Source organism: Octopus bimaculoides, chromosome 6, assembly GCF_046866305.1.
Source record: "Octopus bimaculoides isolate indiv1 chromosome 6, ASM4686630v1, whole genome shotgun sequence".
NCBI classification, from domain to species: Eukaryota; Metazoa; Mollusca; class Cephalopoda; order Octopoda; family Octopodidae; genus Octopus; species Octopus bimaculoides.
In genome coordinates, this window is record NC_142933.1 from 50711597 (window position 1) to 50737790 (window position 26194).

Here is a 26194-nt window from a genome sequence, read left to right on the forward strand (position 1 = left end):
TTTGTATATATGTTTATGTAGATTCCTGATGTGAAATCATGTGTTGAAACAGGTATTGTTATATTTGAGTGCGGTCACATTTTTGTGAATTAAGAACATGCGCTCTGTATTTGGTCTTCATTTCAGCTTTATTATTATTTTAGTTTCTTTATATAAGCTCTTTTGTCCCACATTCTGTGACCTCATCAGTGATTTTCTATATCATGTGTCTGCTCTTGTTCTGTTTATTCCATTTTGTCTTCCTACTGAGGAGCTTGGACAAAGGCACAAAAATAATAGCAAAAAAAGCTGAAGTGAAGACCACGTATATTGTGCATGCGTTTAATTGACAAAAATATGACCATCTCCAAATATAACAATACATATCATCATCATCATCATCTAATGTTTGCCTTCCATGCTGGCATGGATATATATATAGGCGCAGGAGTGGCTGTGTGGTAAGTAGCTTGCCTACCAACCACATGGTTCCGGGTTCAGTCCCACTGTGTGGCATCTTGGGCAAGTGTCTTCTAATATAGCCTCGGGCCGACCAAAGCCTTGTGAGTGGATTTGGTAGACGGAGACTGAAAGAAGCCCGTTGTGTATATGTATATATATATATATATATATATATATATATATATATATATATATATATGTGTGTGTATATGTTTGTGTGTATATGTTTGTGTGTCTGTGTTTGTCCCCCCAACATTGCTTGACAACCGATGGTAGTGTGTTTACGTCCCCGTAACTTAGCGGTTTGGCAAAAGAGACTGATAGAATAAGTACTAGGCTTTCAAAGAATAAGTGCTGGAGTCGATTTGCTCGACTATAGGCGGTGCTCCAGCATGGCCGCAGTCAAATGACTGAAACAAGTAAAAGAGTAAAAGAAACCTCACACACAAGTATACTCACAAATTGTTTCAGGCATTTCTAGTTTGCCCACTATTTGTATTGCTTTGTATTGTATACGATTATGAAACACTCTTTTGCTGGTCACAGCCAGTATACTGTGATCAGGCTGAGACTGAACTATCCTACCTTTGTTAGCATAATAAAACAGTATATGCATGCATGATTAATTACTGGGTTTTTGAAGGTGTTTTTTAACTAGGTTAAACTAGGTGGGCAATATCATTTCTTCTCCAAACCATGTTCATGTGAGCACTTGAATTCAGCTTTGCAAGCTACTGAAATAATTTCTCATTTAAACAGTTCTCTTATTGTTTTCAATAAATACTGGATCCTACTCATGGTACACATTTACTGTAAGGTGTATTGGGTTAACAAGAGTTAGTTGTCTCAGCTGTGGAGTGAGTACAGCTGCCTGTAATTCCCAGTAAACTGATATTTAATCAGCTCAAGCAGATACATTCATAAATAAAGTAAAAATATAAAAAAACGTGTGAAACTCAGATATTTTTAATCAACCTGAAGTATTAAGATATTTCATTTCTTCATTTCTGTTCTAATTAGCTTTGGGTTAATTAATTAATTAATTAGGACACTTGCACTCTTCTGAAGAAATTAATTACTCCTTTCTGATATTAGTAGAACTGAAATCTGTTTTACATAAAAAATGTTTGTATGAAATTCAATTATTTTGAAAAACAAGGTCGAAATTTTTTTTTATGCCACTTATCATAATGCTTGATAATAATTCAACACAGTCGCATATCATTTGTAGATTATGAGCTGGTGTCCCATTAGTCTACTCTGATATTATTTTAAATTTCATTAAGGCGCAGGAGTGGCTGTGTGGTAAGTAGCTTGCTTACCAACCACATGGTTCCGGGTTCAGTCCTTCTGCATGGCACCTTGGGCAAGTGTCTTCTACTATAGCCTCGGGCCGACCAAAGCCTTGTGAGTGGATTTGGTAGATGGAAACTGAAAAGCCCGTCGTATATATATATATATATATATATATATATGTATGTATGTATGTTTGTGTCTGTGTTTGGTCCCCCCCCCATCACTTGACAAACGATGGTGGTGTGTTTATGTCCCCGTAAGTCAGCGGTTTGGCAAAAAGAGACTGCTAGAATAAGTACTAGGCTGCCAAAGAATAAGTCCTGGGGTCGATTTGCTTGACTAAAGGTGATGCTCCAGTATGGCTGCAGTCAAATGACTGAAACAAGTAAAAGAGTAAAGAGTAAAGAGAGTAAGGCAGCAGGCTGGCAGATTCAACACATTAGGCAGAATGCTTGGTGGCATTTCCTCTGTCTTTACATTCTGAGTTCAAATTCCATTGAGGTCAACTTTGCCATCCTTTCGGGGTTGATAAATTAAGTACCAGTGAAACACTGTGGTCAATGTAATCGACTAGCCCCTCTCCCCCAATTTTTTGGCCTTGTACCTATAGTAGAAAGGATTATTTTTAATTTCATTAGAAACCAATAATAATATGAATCTGACTCCAAAGACAATAAAAGAAAAAGATTTGAATTGCCATTGTTTTGTTTATATTAAACTATCAGCCAGATATTCTATTAGACTTTTTTTTTATTTAGGTTTTAATAATTATCAGCTTTTCCTTTCATACTTTGAAATCCTTCTCCCTCCATTTCCTCTCTTTGAGACTTTCACAACTTTTATGTCACTTTATTTCCATTAACATAAAGTTCGAGCGAGATCGTTGACGGTGCCCCTGGGCCGGCTCTTGTGCGGGTGACACATGAGGTTTTTTGAGCGAGATCGTTGCCGGTGCCCCTGGGCTGGCTCGTGTGCGGGCGACACATGGAATCTTTCGGGCGGGATCGTTGCCAGTGCCCCTGGGCTGGCTCTTGTGCGGGTGACACATGAAATGCCTTGAGCGGGACGGGATCGTTGCCAGTACCCCTGGACTGGCCCATGTGCGGGCGACACATGAAGTCTTTCGAGCGGGATCGTTGCCAGTGCCCCTGGATTGGCTCATGTGCGGGCAACACATGAAATTTTCCGAGCGGGATCGTTGCCGGTGCCCCTGGGCTGGCTCTTGTGCGGGTGGCACATGAAATTTCTTCAAGCGAGATCGTTGCTGGTGCCCCTGAACTGGCTTTTGTGTGGGGTTCTGGGATTTTCGAGCGGGATCATTGCTGGTGCCCCTGGGCTGGCTCTTGTGCGGGTGACACATGAGGTTTCTCGAGCGAGATGAGCATGGCCTTTGCCAGTACCACCTGACTGGCCTTCGTGCGGGTGACACGTAAAAGCACCCACTACACTCTCTGAGTGGTTGGCTTTAGGAAGGGCATCCAGCTGTAGAAACACTGCCAAATCAGATTGGAGCCTGGTGTAGCCATCTGGTTTCACCAGTCCTCAGTCAAATCGTCCAACCCATGCTAGCATGGAAAGCGGACGTTAAACGACGACGACAATATGTACAGACATATATATATATATATATATATATACCGCCTGACTGGCCTTGTAGGGTTTTCGAGCGAGATCGTTGCCAGTGCCCCTGGACTGGCTCTTGTGCGGTTGGCACATAAAAGACACCATTTCGAGCGTGGCCGTTTTCATGCGGGTGACACATAAAAGCACCCACTACACTCTCTGAGTGGTTGGCGTTAGGAAGGGCATCCAGCTGTAGAAACTCTGCCAAATTAGATTGGAGCCTGGTGTTGCCATCCGGTTTCACCAGTCCTCAGTCAAATCGTCCAACCCATGCTAGCATGGAAGGCGGACGTTAAACGATGCTGATGATTGTTGTGAGGGGAAGATCGTACAAAATTTGAACACACAGTGTATATAGAAAGATAAAGAATAGTAGAACATATGTAGAATAGATAAATTTTGGCAGGTATGAGGGTTATGCTAGCAGTTTAGAATATGCTGAGAAAGGAGAGAAAGCAACTGCAACTTAAGAGTTGGAAAGTTAAAAGAGATTTTGTTGATAAAACAAGTTGCTCTACTTTGCATTATATTTATAGTATCTTAATCTCAAAATCTGGCACATCATTCTTTAAATGAGGGCAGAAATTCATAATTCATAAGTTTCTATTAATATTACTTTTGCTGCACAGTTTTCTATTTGTTGTAATTTGCCATTTATAGAGGTTGCATAGCATTGAAATCAACTGTTTGAGATTATCATCTCTACTTTTCTATTCATCTGAGTTTGAGTCTTGCTTGCTGTGTGTGTGTGTGTGTGTGTGTTGTGAACAGTGTGACTGAAGCAATTCAAGACAAAAATATTTGTTGGTTCAAAAAGAAAATAGATTTGTGTCGCAATTCTTTCATTGCAAGAAGTGATGTTAAGAAAGTCTTGTACGATCATGATTTCACTTTTTAATTTTCTTGACTCACAAAGCAGGAACATTGTTGACCACTGTATTAAATCATAAATTTTGTTTCTATTTATTTCAGGTAGCAGCAATGAATGAATACCGATGTCTTTTCTATTTGGGAGTATTAAACAATCAGCTGTATGCTGTGGGTGGAATAAACTGGACAGGAGTACTACCAAGCGTTGAGGTCTATAATTGTGATCAAGATGTTTGGGAAAAGGACAAAGATTTGCCTTATCTTGTTCATGAACATGCAGGTAAGTCAATCCATTTTACTTAACAGTCAGTGTTGAATTAGTTCAAAGAAATCAAAATTAAGGTTTGGAGAAATCCTTCTCTTCTTACCTGCCGAGCTGTTAAATACTAACTCAGTGATTTATTACATGTAAAGAACAGATGTATTTTTAAGAGCGTTGTAGTTTGCTTGAAGCATTGTAATATTGAAGAAGGTAAAAAGAGAAAATAGAAAGCTTCTGACAATGTGGAAAGTTTTATAAAACCTTTATATTTCAGGTGCAGAAGAAAAACAGTCTGGGAAATGTCCAGTTATGCAGATTCCATTAACCCATTCAAATCCCCTAGCGTTATGTAGCAACAGTAGTCACTCTCCAAACGTAGATGTAATCGACACTCTGAACATTGGTGTAAATGAACTTCCAACTGTTGTTGTAGGCCATTGCCATGCCATCTGTGATGTAACAGCGTTATATTAGTAGTAGTAGTAGCAGTTACCCCCTCAAGTGTTGCTGGCTGTCTGAGTTTTGGTGTAAACAAACCTCCTACTGTTGTTGTAGGCCATTCCCTATCTGTTGGATGGTGTTGGTCACAGTTGCTGTGATGCTGTCATAGGAACCACTCCAATTGACTGTTAATTTTTGGGTTGAGGTGTTGGATCAGTAGAACCACTTTTATAAGTAAATTGCTGGTGTTGCTCTCTGAGGCTAGTGTGGAGGTGTCTATCTCCTTGGTGGTGTTGCCACATCTGCTCAGGTGTTTGCAGAAGGAGGCATTGGTAGTGAGATGCTCCTTAATTTGGACAGGGAGTGGTTATGCTGTACTGCTGATCTAGTAGTTGTTGCTCTTTTGCTTACATGATTGTCAAAGATTATAGATTTATTCATTGTTTATTAAAAGATACCAAGAAACAAAGTATTAATATATATTTTAAACTGCTAAGGTGGTGAACTAGTTGAATCATTAACATGCCAGGCAAAATGATTTGTGATATTTCACCTGTCTTCACATTCTGAGTTCAAATCCCATCAAGGTTAACATTGCCTTTCATCCTTTCGGGGGTCATTGAAATAACTATCAATTGAACACTGGGCTTGATGTAATTGACATATCCCCTCCCCAGAAATTGCTGGCCTTGTGCCAAAATTTGAAATCAATATATATTTTAGACACCTACTTCAACACATATTCATATTTAATATATATTCTAGTTAAATCTTTTAACATAATGCTTTATCTTATTATATAAATATGAATTGTCATAATTGCTAATTGTTTTAAAAACTGAGCTATGTAAAAATACATGCAGCTTTAGTCGGTTAACCATTATCGAGACTCAAATTTGATGTCTGTCAATTTGTTATCTTGGGGGTTTAGAGTTACTTTACTACCAGATCCACTCAAAAGGCTTTGGTCAGCCCTGAGCTTTAGTAAAAGACACTTACCCAAGGTGTCACACAGTGGGACTGATGTCATGTGTTTGGGAAGTAAACTTCTTGACTACAAAGTCATGCTTGTACTGAATTACAGCAGATTTGAATGTGAATATGTTAACTACTGTTGTAGTTTGTCTTTGGAGAACACCTCTCTTTAGACAATGTGTTGACAATACACTTAATTCTTTGACATTGGGAAACTTTGAGACACCGATGTTTCAACTTGTCTGTGTCACTTCAGCCCAAGCTACATCATCATCATCGTCGTTTAACGTCCGCTTTCCATGCTAGCATGGGTTGGACGATTTGACTGAGGACTGGTGAAACCGGATGGCAACACCAGGCTCCAATCTAATTTGGCAGAGTTTCTACAGCTGGATGCCCTTCTACCTGTATATCAATAAATCTAAACAATAGTTGTTGTTTTTGTTTATAGAATTCAGCAAACAAATTATTTGCTGATGCATGCTGATGTCTGCCAAATCAATAAATTATTATGAGTTGGTAAAATGGTGAGAATAAAAAGAAAAATGCTATACATATTGATGATAAATATATTAAAGATTTGCTGGAATGTATTAAGAATAAATATAAACATGTTTCTTGCACATATTCAATCTCCCCTTTGTGCTCCCTCTCTCCTTGGAATTACTTCCTTTTAAAATCCATTCCTCGTTCTCAATTTCATACCTTCCTACTTTATTTTCCACCAATTACCCCTTTCTGTGTTACCAGTTATTCCTCCTTTTCTCTTGAGCAGCATCTTTGGATCACCATACTTTATCCTTAACATCCTCTCTCCTCTGCTATCATTCTCAACACCCTCTCATATTTGCCATCAACACCTCCTCCACTTTCATTCCACACTCACTATAGCCACCTCTATGTACATCTGATCTCTGTCAGTAAGACAATGATAACATGATCATACAATGTTTCAAGTGCATGGAGTATTTTGCCAGATACTGTAATACAAAACACATTTATGCTGCTGTAGATATATGACTTCATTCACTGTTTCGAGCTGAATATATTCTGATCAATATCTCTGATGGACAGATATCTAAATGGAAGTGATCATTAGGAAAATATTTTTAATGTAGATATCTTACTTCAGGTGTAAGCATTGGTGTGTGGTAAGAAGTGTGCTTTTCATCCGCATGGCACATTGGGCAAGTGTCTTCTACTATAGATCAGCCAAAGCCTTATAAGTGGATTTTGTAAATGAGTACATGTGTGTGTGTGTATATGTGTGTGTGTGTGTGTGTATAATGTACATGTATGTGTGTTACTATCTTGTCTTGACGTTAGATAATAGGTGTGAGCAAGTGTCACCATCATACATGCATAATCATACACAACACACTACCAGACGTTTATTAATAGTAAGTTTATATATATATATATATATATATATATATATATATATATATATATATATATATATATCAGTGTGTTTGTATTTGTGCCCTACTATTGCTTGACAACCGGTGTTGGTGTGTTTATGTTCCTGTAACTTAGCGGTTTGGCAAAAAAGGAGCAATACAATAAGTTCCTGGCTTACGAAGAAAATAAGTAATGGGGTCAATTAGTTCGATTAAAATTCCTCAAAGCATTGCTCCAGCATGGCTGCACTCTGAATACTGAAATAAGTAAAAGAGTAAGAGTTACTATCATTTAATCATTCATTGGTCTAGTAAAATTTTATAAGTAAAAAAAAAAAAAAAGCTATAATTTTTGACTACATAGCAGTGTGACTCATCGTATTCAGAGAGCAGCATGCACTGTCACATTTATGAATGATTGGTCTTGGCCTTTTGGATTAGATCATAATGTTATATTCTACTATTAAATACAAGGTGCAAAATCTTTATGTAAGAAGGTTATCAATAATTTCAGCCATAAGGCAGTGAGCTGGCAGAATTGTTAGCATGCTGGGCAAAAATGCTTTAGTGTTGTTCCATCTATCTTTATGTTCTGAGTTCAAATTCCTCTGAGGTTGAGTTTGCTTTATATCCTTTTGGGGTCAATAAAATAAGTATCAGTGTTCTACTGATGTTGATATAATCCACCCTAGCCCTAACCCTAACCCTCCCCTAAAATTGCTGGCCTTGTGCCAAAATTTGAAACCAATAATTTCACCCATCATTTTGAATCACTATAAATAATAAAACTGCTGGTCATTGTTTTTGATGACATAAGTACACCAGTTATAGGCGCAGGAGTGGCTGTGTGGTAAGTAGCTTGCTTACCAACCACATGGTTCTGGGTTCAGTCCTACTGCGTGGCACCTTGGGCAAGTGTCTTCTACTATAGCCTCAGGCCAGCCAAAGCCTTGTGAGTGAATTTGGTAGATGGAAACTGAAAGAAGCCCGTCGTATATATGTATGTATATATATACGTGTGTGTGTATTTGTTCCCCCCCCCCCCCCCCAACTTAGCTTGACAACCGATGCTGGTGTGTTTACGTCCCTGTAACTTAGTGGTTCGGCAAAAAGAGACCGATAGAATAAGTACTAGGCTTATAAAGAATAAGTCCTGGGGTCGATTTGCTCGACTAAAGGCGGTGCCCCAGCATGGCCGCAGTCAAATGACTGAAACAAGTAAAAGAGTAAAAGAGTTGAATGTATAAAGCATTCTTTGCTATTTTAGATGAATACTATTCTTTCTTGTTTTTTTTTTTTGCATATTTTATGCCCCATTTATAAGCACATTATGCTGTCAGTTAAACTGCTGAAAATTCTTTTATGAATTTTTTTTCAATTTATCTTAGCACATTTCATTTAGTCAACATTCATGGGGCTGTTACTGTATTTAACTATATGCATAAGCACATGTATACACACTTAGTTTTAGTGGAAGGACACATATGCATCTCACAAGAGATGTATATGTATGCATGCATACATATACATACACTTAGGTTCACATATGTGCAAATACTTGATGTGATATTGACAGAAACAACGGAAGATTTCTCCCTTTGTTATTGAGTGATTTATATTTTGTTAAGAAGGATTTTTGAGAAGGAAGTACACCTCTATGAAAGACAGGGAAAACGCTAAATCAGTTATGATATGATAAGTACAAATATACTTGAATAAATAATAATTGATTCTATAAATCCTTCCATTTATTGGAACACAAGAAAACTGTAATAATAGTGAAAATATGTTGCAATTGCAGAAAAATATGCTAGCCAAGTCTTATGAGATCATATGCAAATCTACCTATGATCTCATAAAATGGTTCTCAATTTCCGGGAGAAAGAAAACCAGAGCTCTTAAGAAGCAGTTGAAAAAAGTTCCAACTGGATCAAGTCATGACGGAACACTTGTGTGTGCACAGAGAGAGAGAGAGAGAGAGAGAGAGGGGCATGGCTGCAGGGATCATGAAGCTCACTTTGTAACAGATGGTTCAGGGTTCTAGTCCACTGTGTACCACCTTGGGCAAGTGTTTCCTACTGAAGCCTGACTGACCAATGTTTTGTGAATGAATTTGTTAGGCAGTAACTGTGTGAAAACCTGGTTTTTGTAATGGTTTAGGGGACATCCATGTGGGCTTTTCCAGTGGGCAATTCACTGAAGAATAAATGTTGAGGCAATCTCTCTTTTTCCAGTATTTTGTCATAGTTGACTCTGTATTGACTTTTTCTAGGATAACATTATTGGTTATGTAGTCCTGCCATTTGATGTTGTGGAATTTCTCTTGATGGAAATGCTCCATCTTTTTGATGTCCTTATGATGGAATTATATATGTTCATGTACCACACCCACATACACACACACATGCATGCACACACACACACACATGCACACATGTGTGTGTGTGTTTAGAAAGAAAAATTTAGCACAAGAAGATGGATCAAACAGGCTTTATTATATATCACTACAATTGTTTCAACACATCATTATCAGCTGTTAATTGTTGAATGTTACACATACTATATGCAATACTGTGTTATTACGATTCAACAGTAGCATGTATACATGCACATCCTTGGGTGACCATAGTCAAAGTACTGCTGTATCATCTTTAGCTTTTTCCACCTTTTATGCCCATACTGAAATATTATTTTTAATATTCCTCTGACAAAGAGGAACAAGGAAATAAAGAGAGATACAAATGAGAAAAACAACAAAAATAAATTAAAGGAAATTAAAAAAAAAACAAAAGAATAAAGAACTGCATATTCAATTGATATTTGACTACAGATTTATCTGGAATTTTAGGAAAAAAAGGCATTTAAAACGATAACCTTTAACAATTACTCATCTCTTGTGTCTGTTACTGTTCCACTTCAAAGAAAACTGATGATGTATGCTCTCTTTCTTAACTCAGCAGGATACTGAGAACTGTCACCTTGCAGATTCAATTTTAGATATATAGTATCGCCACCACAGTCTTTACCCTGTTGCTTTTCATTGAGAGAGGCTATTAAACTAACAAATTTACTTGTACACACATGTATATACGTACATATACATTTATTCCACTTTAGCATATATCATCATCATTATCATTTAACATCCATTTTCCATGCTGGCATGGGTTGTACTATATTCATACATATGCCTTCCTGGCGAGATTGTTGCCAGTGCCACTGAACTGGCTCATGTGCAGGTGGCACGTAAAATACACCATTTGAGCATGGCCGTTGCCAGTACCGCCTGACTGGCCTTCGTGCCGGTGGCACGTAAAAGCACCTACTACACTCTTGGAGTGGTTGGCGTTAGGAAGGGCATCCAGCTGTAGAAACTCTGCCAAATCAGATTGGAGCCTGGTGTAGCCATCTGGTTTCACCAGCTCTCAGTCAAATCGTCCAACCCATGCTAGCATGGAAAGTGGACGTTAAATGATGATGATGATGATTTATCCAAACGTACACTCACACTTTCCATTCTTGTGAGTGTGTACCCATTTATGCTACGCTAGTTATGAAGCTTACAATCATGCTCATATATTAATACTTTTTCCTGTTTATATCCATTCATTTGGAATTATGAATTAGTTCTTAAAAAACGGAATTTAATTCTATAGGGTAACTTCATAAGGATTGTTTGTACAGATTTACATAGTTCTACACATTGTGATGTCTGTTCGCATATAATGATACTACAATAGAAATACATCCAATATTCATTCTATAATTACACCTTGTAAGTGCATATACATTTATACCTAATGATAAATCTATCCTATAATTGTTTCACTTTTAACCAAACAACTTTACACACATACAAACTACTATGAAATTTCATTATATATATATATATATAACATACATACATACATACATACATACATACATATATATATACATACAAAAAAAGCCTAACAAACACATTTATAGGTTAATAAATAATTGATATAATCTTAGAGGTTTCTACCAAATTCCAAAAACCAGCTTTTAGGCCTATGGTTACATTTTTGATTGCACACACACACACACACACACATACGTGTGTGCACTCACACATTCATGCATGCACACACACACACACACACACACACACACACACGCACGCACGCATCTCATCCATTGCATGATATCTTGGCCAACTTTCTTCTATAGAATCGGGCCAACCAGTTTTGAGTGAACTGGGTAGACATTAACTTTTTTGACTTCTAAACCTATGATTCCATGTGCATGCACACACACACACATATACATGCACAAGCATGCACACAAACGTGTGTGTGTGTGTGTGTGTGTGTGTGTGTCGCCTGGCACTCCATCTGGCCATGAAATTAACTTGCAAGTGGTTGGGCCATGAAATTAACTTGCAAGTAGTTGGGCGCTCCACAGGTGTGTATATCATCAATGTAGTTCTCAGGGAGATTAGATGTTATACAGAATGGCCCTTTTGAATTACAGATACAATTCATAGCTGAGTGGACTGGAAGAATGTGAAATACAGTGTTTTGCTCAAATACATGCAATACAAATCCATACAAATACACACAATTTCATATACCTACATGAATACACATTCACATGCATATATGCCCACACATTTGCACAAATGTGTGTGTTTGTGTAGACATGGCTGAATAGTTAAGAAGAACACTTTGCAATCATGAGAGACTATGTTCAATCATATTGCATAATACCTTGAGTAAATGTTTTCACCTATAACCTCTGTTTAACTGAAGTCTTTATCTGTGAAATTGAGTAGATGATAACTTCATTGGATTTATGCGTGCAATGAGCAGACAGACCTTATTATTACCATTTCTTGATTTAATCACTTTGTTGACACATTTCTCCATTTTCTTAGTATTCAGTATTACTTTAGTAACAAAAATTTTTCTCACAGTCTCTTTCGTTTTGTGCTCCTATCAAAAGAAGTGAAACAGAAAATCCAATACCAATATGAAACAGATCAGTGCTAGAACTGTAGATATTGCCTAAGTCTAACTGAAACAAAGGAAGCAATTTGATGTGTTAGATGTGTTAATGTATTTAATTATCATGTGATATTGTGACCGAACAGGCTTTCAGATATTACACATCACTGCATTATCTTAGCCTTCAAAGGACGCCACCCTGCTGGCTAAGCGAGCAGGCCAACATCCCCCACCCCTATTGAAGTGGGGTTGGAACAATGTGAAATGAAATGTTTCACTCAAGAACACGTGCCATCCAGTTAAGGTAATGAACCCATGGTCTATCAATCGTGAGTGCAATAACCTAACCATTAGGCCACGTGTCTTCACTTAGCTTAATTACTTTTTTGACACATTTCTCCATTTTCTTAGCATTCAGTATCAGTTAAGTAGCAAAAACTGTTTATACATTATTAAAAGGAGGCCCTTGTTTAAATGAGACATTGTTTGTTTTTATTTTTACATTACTTCAGATTGAGCTGAAAGACAGTCTTCATAAGAATCGAGAAACTTTGTTGGTGATGTTCCACAAAAGGAATAGTGAGTCTTGATAAAATATTGGAACTGCAGAAGAATTTATAAAATGCAGGAGTTCTTGCAGTGATAATGAATGCTGGAAATTTCTGCTTAATGTGGAGAGGTCAACAAACCTGATACTTAGATATATATAATGTATGTTTAGATATATATATTAAATAGCATCAGCAGTTCATATATCCGAAAAAGAGGCACACTCTAAAGCATTAGAGCACTAATATACTTTGTTTTAGGAAGTTACATGTAATGGCTGGTCATAGGGTGACCGTTGGTTTTGCAGTGATAAAGCACTTAGCAGTATAGGTGACTTATCCGACTCAAACGGTCATTTGAGCCTGATGAGTCACTTATACTGCTAAGTGCTTTATAGGTGTGAATCAATGGTCACTCTGTGACCAGTCATAACACTTACTTCCTAACAAAAAAAAGATATAACATATATGTAATATTTTTGTATATATACACAGCCCATCAAGCATGGGAAACGGATGCTAAAGGATGATGATGATGATGATGTACAGACGTGGTTGTGTGATAAGAAGTTTGCTTCCAAATCATATGGTTCAGGAGTCACCCCATTGTGTGGCACCTTGGGCAAGTGTCTTCTATAGTAGCTTGGCAGCGACCAAAGCCTTGTGAGTGGATTTGGTAGCCAGAAACTGAAAGAAGCCTTCCGTGTACGTGTGTGTGTGTTTTAAAAAATAAGTACTGGTGTAGATTCGTTTGCCTGTAAGCCTAGAAGGTGCTGCCCTGCATAGCCACAGTACAGACAAATAAAAAATAATGTGTGTGTGTTGAAGGAATATTCTTTCTCATCACTAAGAAGGGAAATAACTCAATCTGTATTTCTAATATTATGTTCGTTTAGTGTAATGATAAACTTCCCAAGTTTTTTATTCATTATATTCATGAAGGGGATTCAAACCATTGTAGTTGTTTAGCCCTAAATCAGTTCTGGTCAAGCAGACCTGGGATTAGATGTGACCAACCTGTCGTTTTATATACCAAAGTTTACATTATCTAATGTGACTCGCTTTATTCTTTTAAAAGGCTGTGATTTTTGAGAGAGAGTTGGCCGTTTTTTCTAGCAAATTGACTGACCGTGTACAAGTGTCTGTGCATACGTTTTAGGTTATGCCATTTCCTGTAATATCTAGCAGTAATATTAAGTAGAAATATCATTTTGTGATAAAACTGTTCTCCCCATTTAACTTGTTGCGAATTTAAGAGAAAAACATTTTAAGAATGAAAAAAAAAAAAAACTCCCGAAAAACTTAATGTTAAAGATTAAAGAAAACAAATTTTTTTTTGTCATTTTGATAGGTTAATTCGGAGTTACCTCCCTTGAATAACTTTAGTTTCAAAGAGCAATAGAGTAGAATGGAATTTATACCGCAAAAGAATAACGTATACTGGTTGAATGGATTTGTGGACAGAGTATTGTGTTGTAAAAAGTGCTATACTGCAGAATTATTTAATCCACATTATGAAAATAGATAAAAAAAAAACTAAGAATAAAACTGCTTTTGTATCACCTTTATGTTATATGCATATCCAATCAAGTCTTGTGTTGATAAAGTTACGTTTTTATTTACAGGTTGTGTTTTAAACAATCAGTTGTACATATCTGGCGGGCATGATGGGACAGATTTGTTAAATAATGTTGTCAGCTACGATCCACTTGTGAAAGATTGGAAAAGAAGGGAGTCCTTGATACAAAGGCGTTCCTGCCATGCAATGGCGTCTGTCAATGGATATATCTATGCTGTTGGAGGGTGTACTATGCAACAAGGCTTAATACAAGACATCAAAGTAAGTCATAACATGCAACATAACTTCTTTTTTATTGTCTTATGTGTTTACTTGCTGAAGAGTATTTATGTATGTTTATAACATACTTAAAGACACAATATTGCATATTAGTTGTTGAATGAATAATAATATTCATAGAGTATCAATCAGAATAGTAGGAATGTGAAAGCAACCGGCTAGAGTTCAAATTGTATAAAAGTATGGCCACTCTATTATATAGGAATCACAGAATAATCAGCATTTGGCATGACATTTAATCTTTAAGTATTTAAACTAGCTATATCCAACCAAAATATTCTACCTGTTTTATTGGTCAGATCTAAATCTTCACACCTATACTATAATGTCGTTCTAAAAATAAACAATCACATCATCAAAGTCTCAAAAGTCAATTCAAAACAATGTAAACAAATAAGCATTACATTTAAAAGGATAATCTGAATGTTTAAGTGTTAAATACATCAACCACGCTTGACAGACAATGATTGATTGGAAGGGCATTCTAATACTTTGGGGCTTCTTAATGGTTTCACATATTAAAACAAGTTATTATTGGATCAAATCATTTAAGATTATACTCTTTTCACTTCATCAATTATAGCATACGCTTGTAAACATGTTTGCTCATAAAGGCCTATGAGGCGAAAAATCTAATCCTCTATTCTCCTTCAACCCACACAGACTTTTGAAAGTCTTGGTTTGACTACCATAAGAACTTATGATTATATACAGAGGAAATAGTAAAATGGTTGATTTCTACTTTGTATTCCACTTGCTCTACCACTGCATAATGGAAGGTATTGCATTATTTGGGCTGCAAGAATTGCAGATTGTTTTTACCATTGACTATGTCATAATTCTGTTCTTGCAGAGTTAACGAGAGTACACAATGACAAAAACAGCTGTAAATTGCTGGTCAAAATATTAGATATTAATATTTGAAGTTGAAAGCGAACGATATCCATGTGAACAAATGTTACTTGCATTGACTATAAATTTTATTTGATCTTGATCTGAGTTATGAATATATTTGATGAATAAAACTAGCATCCCACTTCTTTAAAATCCTTTTTCTTTTTTTCTTTTTTAGGAATGTGAGAAATATGATCCTGTAACTGATCAGTGGACACGCTTGACCAATGAAACTCAACAGACACCAATGTCCTGTATATATCCTATTATTCGACACAATAAAATCTATTGTGTTGGTGGCTACAAATTTACTAACAATCAGTATGTTGATATGGTTTCAGTTTTTGACCCAGCAGACCAATCTTGGAAGCATGTTCAACTTATCTCTGATCTCTTCACTCATTATCATCAATGCTGCTCAATCATCCTTGATCCCAGTTTTTTTGTCAGTTGAGAACATTACATCTCACTACTCTGTTATTCACCTTACATGGATCAAGCTTTGATTATTATGATCATACCTGACTTATCAAATCTTGAGAGTTATCTACTGGCCACACCCTGCTAGTCAAACTTTGATAATCATTTGAGGATGGCTATATCATACTGAAAGGTTTTTAGTTATCTGATAACAATATTAATTTGACAGTTATCCGGTGATCATAGCATGTTCAGTGAATGTTGATAATTATCAAATTAGCTGCACTTTGTTGGTAGTTATTTGATGACACTGGTAATAGGACACACTTGATTGGTCATTATCAAATGACCACATTGGACTGATTAATATATCAGATGACCATACTGTATTCATTCTCTTCTTTCCTTCTAAAAAAGTAAGATAATCCAAAGGATGTTCAGTATTGTTGGTTGTTGAAAGAAAGAAACTAAGGCTTCTGATGGGATTGCTTGAGTTGTGGTGGCTATAAGCACATAAGGTTGTATTTTTGTAGACATTTGGTATGAATGCTGATAATTAATCCTTCTCTCTATATATGTAACCGAAATAAAGGGAAACGAGAAGACACTTTTTAAATTACTAGTTAAATAGTAAGTCACAAATGTGATTACAGCAATAATTGTGGTAAACAATTATTTAACAGTTTGTGGAATGATGAATTAGTTTACTTGTTATATATTCAACCATTTAGGATGTCTGAAAGAGAGAGAAAAGAGAAAAAGTATGCATGTCTGCAAGCTTGTGTGTGTGTGTGTATGCATGTGTGTAAATATCTGTTTGAATGAATTTATGAATGGCTTCTGTGCCGCAGTATGCAAGGGACCTTAATAAAATTTTGCTACTGTCACTGACGGCAGTTAATTCCTTAACATTGCTCAGAATCTACCATCAAGTTCATTCTCATTTTTTTTTTTTTTATATCTCTTTCTAATATTTCCCACTGCACAAAAAGTTATGATCACAGGAGGTAGAGTACGTATATGTATGTATAACTGTGTATATACACGTTTGTGTTGATATAGAACCTTTAATTGAAGAAGGTTTTACAATTATTGGTATTTTTCTCTTTCTACTGATATTGCTGCTAATTGTATCTTTCTACCTTTGTTTCTTGTGGTTTTCCTCTTCAATCTATTTTTGTTATTATTACCTCCGATGAAATGTCTCTAAAACTGTTACCACATAATAGAACTCATCTCATTCCAGAATATCTATATTCAGAGCTATTTATTGCAAAACATCTGCAATTAAAATTAGTGGGAGACACCTTTATTGCGTGAGAAATTATTATTACCAGCTCAATTCTAGAAACGACACTAGTCTAGTGTCTTTTTTTTTTTTATCACATTGAGTTAATATTTGTATATATATATAACAACCCTGCCATACTGACTGTATTGAAACATGTAACTAAGTTTTCTTTTTACATATTTATGATGACATACGCACACATATATATATATATATATATACATATATATTTACAGTTTCATACACTGACAGTGAAATGATATTTTTCTTGTGGCATTCATATACTATACATTTCTATTGTGTAGAGAATATAATTTATATCTTCAATACATTTTTGGTTCAAAACTACACATTAGAAAATGAATTAGTATGAATTACAAGAAAATATTGAAACTATTTATGGAAATGAAAATCCAAGATGAATTCAATGATTCAGTTATTATATTCTCTTAGCCTAAGTTTATATTTTTGTAAGTTGCACAACGTACGTATGTGTTTAGGTTTTTTTTTTTTTAGATGTGTTTTCGTAAAAACGTTCATATCTTTATAACTAATACAGTTTCTGATTTTTTTTCTATATTTTAAATTATTTTCTCGCCTTTATATTAAAGAAAAAAAAAATTCCTTGAGTTAATAGTTATCTCCCTTTTATGCTTATTCATATTCTTTCGATTTGTTCCCCTTCTATATACTTTGCGTTGACATTTTTAATAAACCCAAAACGCCAATTGAGCATGTGTCGCAGTGTTTATTCCTTCATTCCTTCCATTTTTTTTTTAATATATATTTCTGAAAACGAATTCTTGTACATTCATTGACGCTACACATATTTTTAGCACTGCATTTCTAACTTCATAGAAAAAAAGTAATTTTGAAATTATATAATTATTATATTTTAAAGCTGCAATATCTAGATACAATTCGCTACGTATTATTAATCCATGAAAATAGTTTTACAAAAAACAAAAAAGGCAACATAAAATCCAAAAAACCTCAGTAAAATGCAAAAATAATGAACACACACACACACACACACACACACACACACACACACACACACACGTATTTTTCAAAGTTTTGTGAAAAAGATTATTGATGAAGAAGATTCAGAGATAAAAGGAATCAGAGACTCCCCTTTACCTCTGATTTTCAGTTGATGATAATTAAAACAAAAAGGCTTGCAATATGTATTCAGTGTTTTCTACAATTTGCAATAAATTACAAAGAGTGTTCATTAAAGATTTCCTCTGACCTACTTCCCAAGGATTGGGATAAATGAAACTTGGCATAATTATTAGTGCTTCTCTACATAGCCCCCATCAATGGCGACACACTTCTCCCATTGCTTTATGTAGATGTGAAGACTTCGTCTGTAGAAGCCGGTAGGTTACGTCTGGAGCCAAGACTTTACCTTGGAAATAAGTTCGTCATCATCAAAAAAGTGCTTCCCTTTCAAAAAAGACTTCATGGTTGGAAAGAGGTGGAAGTCAGATGGTGCAAGGTTGGGAGAGTAAGAAGAATGAGAAAGGATTTCATAGCTGCAGGAGTGTGCTTTCATCTGACCCCCATGCACATTGTGAACTGGGGCATTATTTTGGAGGAGGCAGGCTCCTTTGGTCAGCATGCCACACCTCTCTGCTTTGATGGCATCCTGCAATTTCTGCAGCAGACAAGCATGATATGCCCTGTTAATTATGGTGTCCTTTGCCAGAAAATCCATCATCACTACTTCGTGCTGGTCCCAAATGACTACAAACATTACCTTGCCTGCTGAGGGTTGGACACGAGCCTTCTTTTGAGGTAGTGAATTATTGTGCTTCCATTGCTTCGACTGGACTTTTGTCTCAGGATTACAGTGATGGACCCATGTTTCATCCTGTGTGATAAGTCTGTTAAAAAAGACTTGCTCATTCTCTTGGTACATTGCCAGAAGAACCTGGCAGCAATTGACTCATTCCTGCTCCTGAAAAGGTGTGAACATCAGGGGAATCCATCGTGTAGACAACTTCTGTATGTGCAAATTGTCATGAATGATTTTTACCATGGACCCTACACTTATCTTCACTTCTTGGGCTAGTTGCCAAATAATTATGCGGTGATTCTCTAAAATGGTGGCTTCCACTTTATGGATGGTGTCATCATCAATGACGGAATGTGGTTCAGTAATAGGAGCAGTTTCCACTGATGTCTGACCGCATTTGAACTGGCAATGCCAGTGCTTGACTACATTGTATGATGGTGCATCGTCACCATAAACTTCTTTCATCCCATCGATAGTCTCTTTTGGTGTACAACCTTTCAAGTATAAGAACCTGATCACTGATCTGCATTCAACTGCCTCCATTCTAATGCGTTAGTCCACTTCAGCAGCTGTAAAAGACAAATGAATACTAGTGGAAAGCTGCAATTTACAATGTGACATGTAGAGACATGTATGATTATACCTATACAAGTTCCATTTCCTGCAATAACCAGAAGTGGGTCTGGAGAAATCTTCAATGAACACCCTTCATAGCTTGATGTCTGGGTGTTTGAAACTGCTTAAAAATTTTGTTATTTTGTTAGTTATGGTTTATGAAGAAAACAGAAATGATTTGTTTGACATATTTTATCCATCCTTCAACAATGGATAGTGGAATCTCTCATTGAAGGATGTGCTGTAAAGCTTGAAGATTTTCTCATTCATCTGCAATAAGTGCCTGGCCTAAATCTGTTTGAATATGTCAACGGTCTAAGCTCTCATTCTCTCTCTCTCTCTTTTTTTTTTTTTTAGGTCAGGTGGTCTTTAGTCATTATTTTGTTGGCTGCCTTCTGTAATGCTGTAAAAATGTCACTCACACGAAATTTCATATCATTGTTACATTGAGTATTTTTATACTAAAATATCATCATCATCATCATCATCATTGTTTTGATATCCACTTTTCCATGCTTGCATGGGTTGGACAGAATACTGTTGAGGGGGATTTTCTACTGCCAGATGCCCTTCCTGTTGCTAACCCTTACTTCTTTACAAGTAAGATAATATTTCCCCATAACTAGACATGTTTTCATGGAAGAATGGGAATGAAAGACACTCTTGGCATGATGGCATGATGGTGACACTTGTTTACAATTATTGTGACGGCAAAGCAAGGTGACAGTAGCACCACCCTCCACACACACACACATACATACTGTAAGACATACATACATACATGCTTGCATGTGATGGTCTTCTTTTAGTTTTTGTCTACCAAATTCATTCACAATGCTTTGGTTAGCTTGAGGCTATCATAGAAGACACTTGCCCAAGGTGCCATGCAATGGGATTGAACCAGAACCATATTGTTGGAAACTAAACATCTTACTACACAACCACACCTGCTCCTAAATTTTTATTTATGTAATTTATTTCTTACTCAGACAGACTTCATAGTTTTTGACCATCACTCTATTACTCATGGGAAGAAGTGCAGAAACATAAATGAATAGCTTTAAATACACATGTATAATTAGTTTTAATTAGTACAGATTATCAAAATTTTCTATTGTTTTCATCCTAAACTTTGCTATGAGAAGTATTTCATTACCTGTAGTGGAATCTGTTATAAATTATAGCTTTGTATTTGAACAACTAGAAAGAATAGGTGTATATATTGTTGATGTTTAACTGTAGATCAACCTTGATTTAGCATACAGATGACGTCATACAATTTTTCATTTCAAAGAATTTGAAATTTTCCTTTGTGGAAAAATGTTTAATATTTATGAAGCAATCAGATCATTAATCATGAAGAAATCTAATGCCTTTTATTTGTTTCAGTCATTGGACAGTGGCCATACTGGGGCACCACCTTGAAACGTTTTTAGTCAAATGAATTGACTCTAGTGCTTATTTTGTCAAACCCACTACTTATTCTATCAGTCCCTTTGCTGAACTGCTAAATTATGGCAAAGTAAACAAACCAAAATTGGTTGTCAAGTGGAGATGGCAGACAAGCACAAAGACATATACACACACATGACAAGTTTCTTTCAGTTTCTGTCTACCAAATCCATTTGCAAGGCTTTGGTCAGCTTAGGGCTATAATAGAATACACTTACCCAAGGTGGCATGCAGTGGGACTGAACCTGGAATTGTGCTTGGGAAGCAAATTTCACAACCACGCCTGTGCCTATTCATTCCTGTGCAGCAAAATATGAAATTTCTCACAGGATCTCTGAAGTTACATTTCTCAAGGGTGTGTAGGTCAAAGATGAAGGAGTCTCTCCAGGTTGAGCTGCTACTTTTCTGCATTGAGAGGTCACAGCTCTGGTACGATGGACATGTGGTCAGAATGTCACAGGAAAAAAATCACAAGACAAATTCCTTGTAGTTGAGTTATATAGGGGCAGACTATGAGTGAGATGGCTGGATGGTATCCATAGTCTCAGTTGTGGAGGTGCGTGGCTTAGTGGTTAGGATGTTAGACCCATGATCATAAGATTGTGGTTTCGATTCCTGGACGAGGGATGCGTCGTGTTCTTGAGAAAAACACTTCATTTTATGTTGCTCCAGTTCACTCAGCTGGCAAAAATGAGTAATTCTGTGACGGACTGGCATCCTGTTCAGGTGGGGAATATGTGCCATGTGACTGCGAAACCGGCCCTTATGAGTCGGTATAGCTTGAGAAGATAACTTTTTCTTTTTATAGTCTCAGTTAGTCATGCTTGAGAATCCAGCCAAGAAATGTAATAGTGGTTGATCTGACAGGACCCTATGGAAGAGGTGCCTGAACTCTACCCCAGTGGTTCTTAACCAGGGTCCATATGGCCCTTGGGTGAGGGTGGGGGCAGTCTATATAACAGTTTGTTGCTAAAATTTATCTGCAATAAATTGGTTATGCTTCTACAATACATAAAATATTCTAACATCTTTTTAAATACAGTTACTAATGATGTTTAATTATAAAAATATGATTTTTTTTTATACATTGATTAGCTGTCAGGGTCCATTTGAGTAAAATACAAATCAAAGACTGAGAAGTGCAAGCCACTACAAGACGAGATGTATGAATGTTTTTGTTGTTGGCACTCCGTCGCTTACGGCGTCGAGGGTTCCAGTTGAACCGATCAACAGAACAGCCTGCTCATGAAATTAGCGTGCAAGTGGCTGAGCACTCCACAGACACGTGTACCCTTAACGTAGTTCTCGGGGATATTCAGCGTGAAACAGAGTGTGACAAGGCTGACCCTTTGAATTACAGGCACAACAGAAACAGGAAGTAAGAGTGAGAGAAAGTTGTGGTGGAAGAGTACAGCAGGGTTCGCCACTATCCCCTGCCGGAGCCTCGTGGAGCTTTAGGTGTTTTCGCTCAATAAACACTCACAACACCCGGTCTGGGAATCGAAACCACGATCCTATGACCGCGAGTCCACTGCCCTAACTACTGGGCCATTGCGCCTCCACTGTATGAATGTAGGCAACAACAAAAAAAATAACCATCATCCCAGCATTAGGAACTTTAGCAACCAAGTTGCAGAAATTGGGATTGATACAAGGATAGAACATGCTCAGAAAACTGCTTTATTGGAACAATGAGGATTTAGAAACTGGTACTTGGATGTCAAGTATTGTGAAGGAAGACTGTAAGACCCTTGACTCTCTTAATTAACTGGAGCAAGTGAATTCAAGAACTCTGGGAAGCGAAATGCATAATAATAATAATAATAATAATACTTCTTTCTATTATAGGCACAAAGCCTGAAATTACAGCAATCCCAAAATATGACTGGTACTTATTTTATCGATCCCAAGAGGATGAAAAGCAAAGTCTACTTTGCTGGAATTTGAACCCAGACAGTAAATAGCCAGAAGACTTTAAAAAAAATTAAAGAGGTTCATAGGTAAAAAATTGTTGAGAACTACTGCAATGAACCTTTCAAAAAATAATTACTGAAAAAGGATGGAAATAGATGGATGGTATGGCATGATTGAAAGTTAAAAATTGTTCACAATAAAAAATTCAAGCATTATATAACAAATGTAGAATCTGTTTGTAAGTAACAGCGTGTGGTAGAATTCATTCTACTGTGTCCTTAGAATTGATAGCATTGGAAAAACTGCTTTGTGGTATTTCTTCTGGCTCTTTATGCTTTGAGTTCATATTCCACTGAGGTCAATTTTACTATTCATACTTTTGAGGTCAGTAAAGTACAATTTAAGAATTGGTGTTGATAGTACCTGATGTGTGCGTCACACTTCAAAGAAGTGGCAAAACGAGAGAGAGAAAGTGAGTGTGAAAGAGAGAGTGAAAGAGACAGTGAGTGGTGATGGCGTTCGTTTTGTGTTTTTAAATATTTATCACATCACAAGAGAAGTAGATACATATACACATTGTTAAATGTTAAATCAAAAGCAGGAGAGAAGAGGGACACAAAAGAAGTGAAAGAGAAAGAGCGAAAGTGAGGGAGATAGTAGATACATAAATCCAAAGAAAAGTTCATACATTGATACATAGACACAGCAAATGTTGGACGTCAATTTCACTTTTCATTACCACACAATAAAATTAACTCACAAATGGCATAACACAGACATGCATAACATTAACATAGTTCTCAGGGAAATTCAGCCTCACACAGAATATGACAAGGCTGGCCCCTTTGAATTACAGCTACAACTCGAGACATATGAATGTATTTGTGTGTGTGTATAGTTTAGGTTAGTTAAAACATGTTTGCGATAATAAGTGTTGTGTGGTGGAAATAAATGTAATTTCCAAACTTTCATTCATAAATCCATTTATTATTTCATTCTTTTGCATTTCAATTTGTACATTATGGTTCTTTGAATATGTATGATGTATTTTAAGGTTAAATAGTAATTCCATTTGCGTTTGTGTAACAGATATTTTGGTTGGATTATATAGTCATTAGTGTAATGTTACTTTCTTTATTCTGTAACTGTCACAATATACTCTTCTAGGCCTGAAATTTTTGTGGGGAGGGGGCCAGTTGATTAGATCGACTCTAGTACACAACTGGTATTTAATTTATCGACCCCGAAAGGATGGAAGGCAAAGTCGACCTCAGCAGAATTTGAACTCAGAATGTAAAGATAAACGGTCATAATATACAAATATTTCTCATGGTACCAGTACACTGTTTACAGATTCTTACATTTTTTGTTTTCCATGAATTTTTCACGGTTCCAGCTAGTTATTATTATTATCATTAAGCTGGCAGAATTGTTAGCATGCTGGTGTGAAATGTTTAGTGGTACTTCGCCTGTCTCTACATTCTGAGTTCAAATTCTGCTGAGGTCATTTTTACCTTTCTCCCTTTTAGGGGATCGATAAAATAAGTACCTGCTGAACACTGGGGTCGATGTAATCAACTCATTCCCACCTCTTCCAAGCTGCCCTTGTGGAAAAAAAAAATTGAAATAATAATAATAATAATTATTATTATTATTATTTATTAAGGAAGCAAGCTGGCAGAATTGTTAGCATGCTAGACAAAATGCTTAGTGGCATTTCATCTGTCCTTATGTTCTGAGTTCAAATTCTGTCAAGGTCAACTTTACCTTTCATCCTTTTGGAGTTGATGAAATAAGTACCAATGAAACACTGGGGTTGATATAATTGACTATCTCCCTCCCACAAATTGCAGGTCTTTTGCCTATAGTAGAAAGGATTATTATTATTATTATCACTATCATTATTAGGTGGGCAACCGGGAGAATTGTTTGCAAGCTGGGAAAAATACTTATCAGTTTTTCATCTGGCTCTTCATTTTCTGGGTTCAAATTCCACCAAAGCGGACTTTATCTTTCATCCTTTCAGGATTGATAAAATAAGTACCAGTTGTGTATTGCTGTAATTGGCTGGCACTCTCCCTCCAAATTTCAGGCCTGATGTCTATAATAGAAAGAGGAATTATTATCATTGTTATTGAGTGAGAGAGCAGAGCATGCCATCAAAGTGACACTGGGGTAAAATATATGAAGCTCAATATACCCATTATGACTACCCATTTGATAAGGGTAAATCAGGCACATGCATCATAACCCTACGTGCGTAACATGGTGATTTCATATCATGATAAACACATGCATGACCTTGTAGGTGGGGCCCAGTTAGAATTTTCTTCAGGTTGAGTAGCCCATCCTGCTCAAAAGGTTTGTTTAAGGATGTTGAACAGAACACTCATGTTTTCAGAGGTGAATTATTCAAACCCCAAAGAATTCCTCTCAACACATGGTTATGATGCTCCCCCTACTTCTACTTGTGATCAGAGTTGCACATATTGTCAGTCACTAAGGGACAAGCTCAACTGGTTAACATCAAGCAACTGACATGCAAATCTGTGGTATTCAGCAGAATATTTGTTGTTGCCCATCATTTATACCAAGACAAAACAATGTACATGATGACACTTCCACTCAGTTAAGATCAAAAGCCATGAGAGTCACTGCATGGTATTGCATCAGGGAATTTATTGTTGTTGTTGTTGTTGTTATTATTATTATTATTATTATTATTATTATTATTATTATTATCATCATACATTTCACTTCTCAGAGCTCTTGCTAATTCTCTAAGAGGGTCAAGAGTCAAGGGTCTTCCTTCACAATGCTTGACATCCAAGTACCTGTCTCTAAATCCTCACTGTTCCCAATAAAGCAGTTTTCTAAGCATGTTCTACCTTTGTATTAATCCCAATTTCACCAACAAAATTTTCAAACATTGCTAATGATCCCAATGCTGGGATGATGGTAACTTTTTTGTTGCTCACATTCATACAGTCTCATCTTGTAGTGGCTTGTACTTCTCAATTTTTTCCAGTTCTTTATCATCCACCTATACGTCCTCAGGTATGGGAATATCTATAATTTTGGCTTCCTTCATCATTTTAGCAACTACACCAATGTATAGTCTCAGTA

At 36.4% G+C, this 26194-nt stretch overlaps 1 protein-coding gene across 2 annotated transcripts in view; it reads left to right on the forward strand.

Moving 5' to 3' along the window:
- The window catches only part of LOC106874008 (kelch-like protein 9), a 49113-nt gene extending 31095 nt beyond the window's left edge, over nt 1-18018 (forward strand). For both annotated transcript variants that reach the window (XM_052968841.2, XM_052968842.2), the window contains exons 3-5: nt 4333-4510; nt 14449-14663; nt 15754-18018. In XM_052968841.2, the coding sequence (XP_052824801.1) occupies nt 4333-4510; nt 14449-14663; nt 15754-16029 (669 nt within the window). In that variant the 3' untranslated portion in view covers nt 16030-18018. The remainder of the gene's footprint in view (nt 1-4332; nt 4511-14448; nt 14664-15753) is intronic.
- The last annotated feature ends 8176 nt before the right edge of the window (nt 18019-26194 follow it).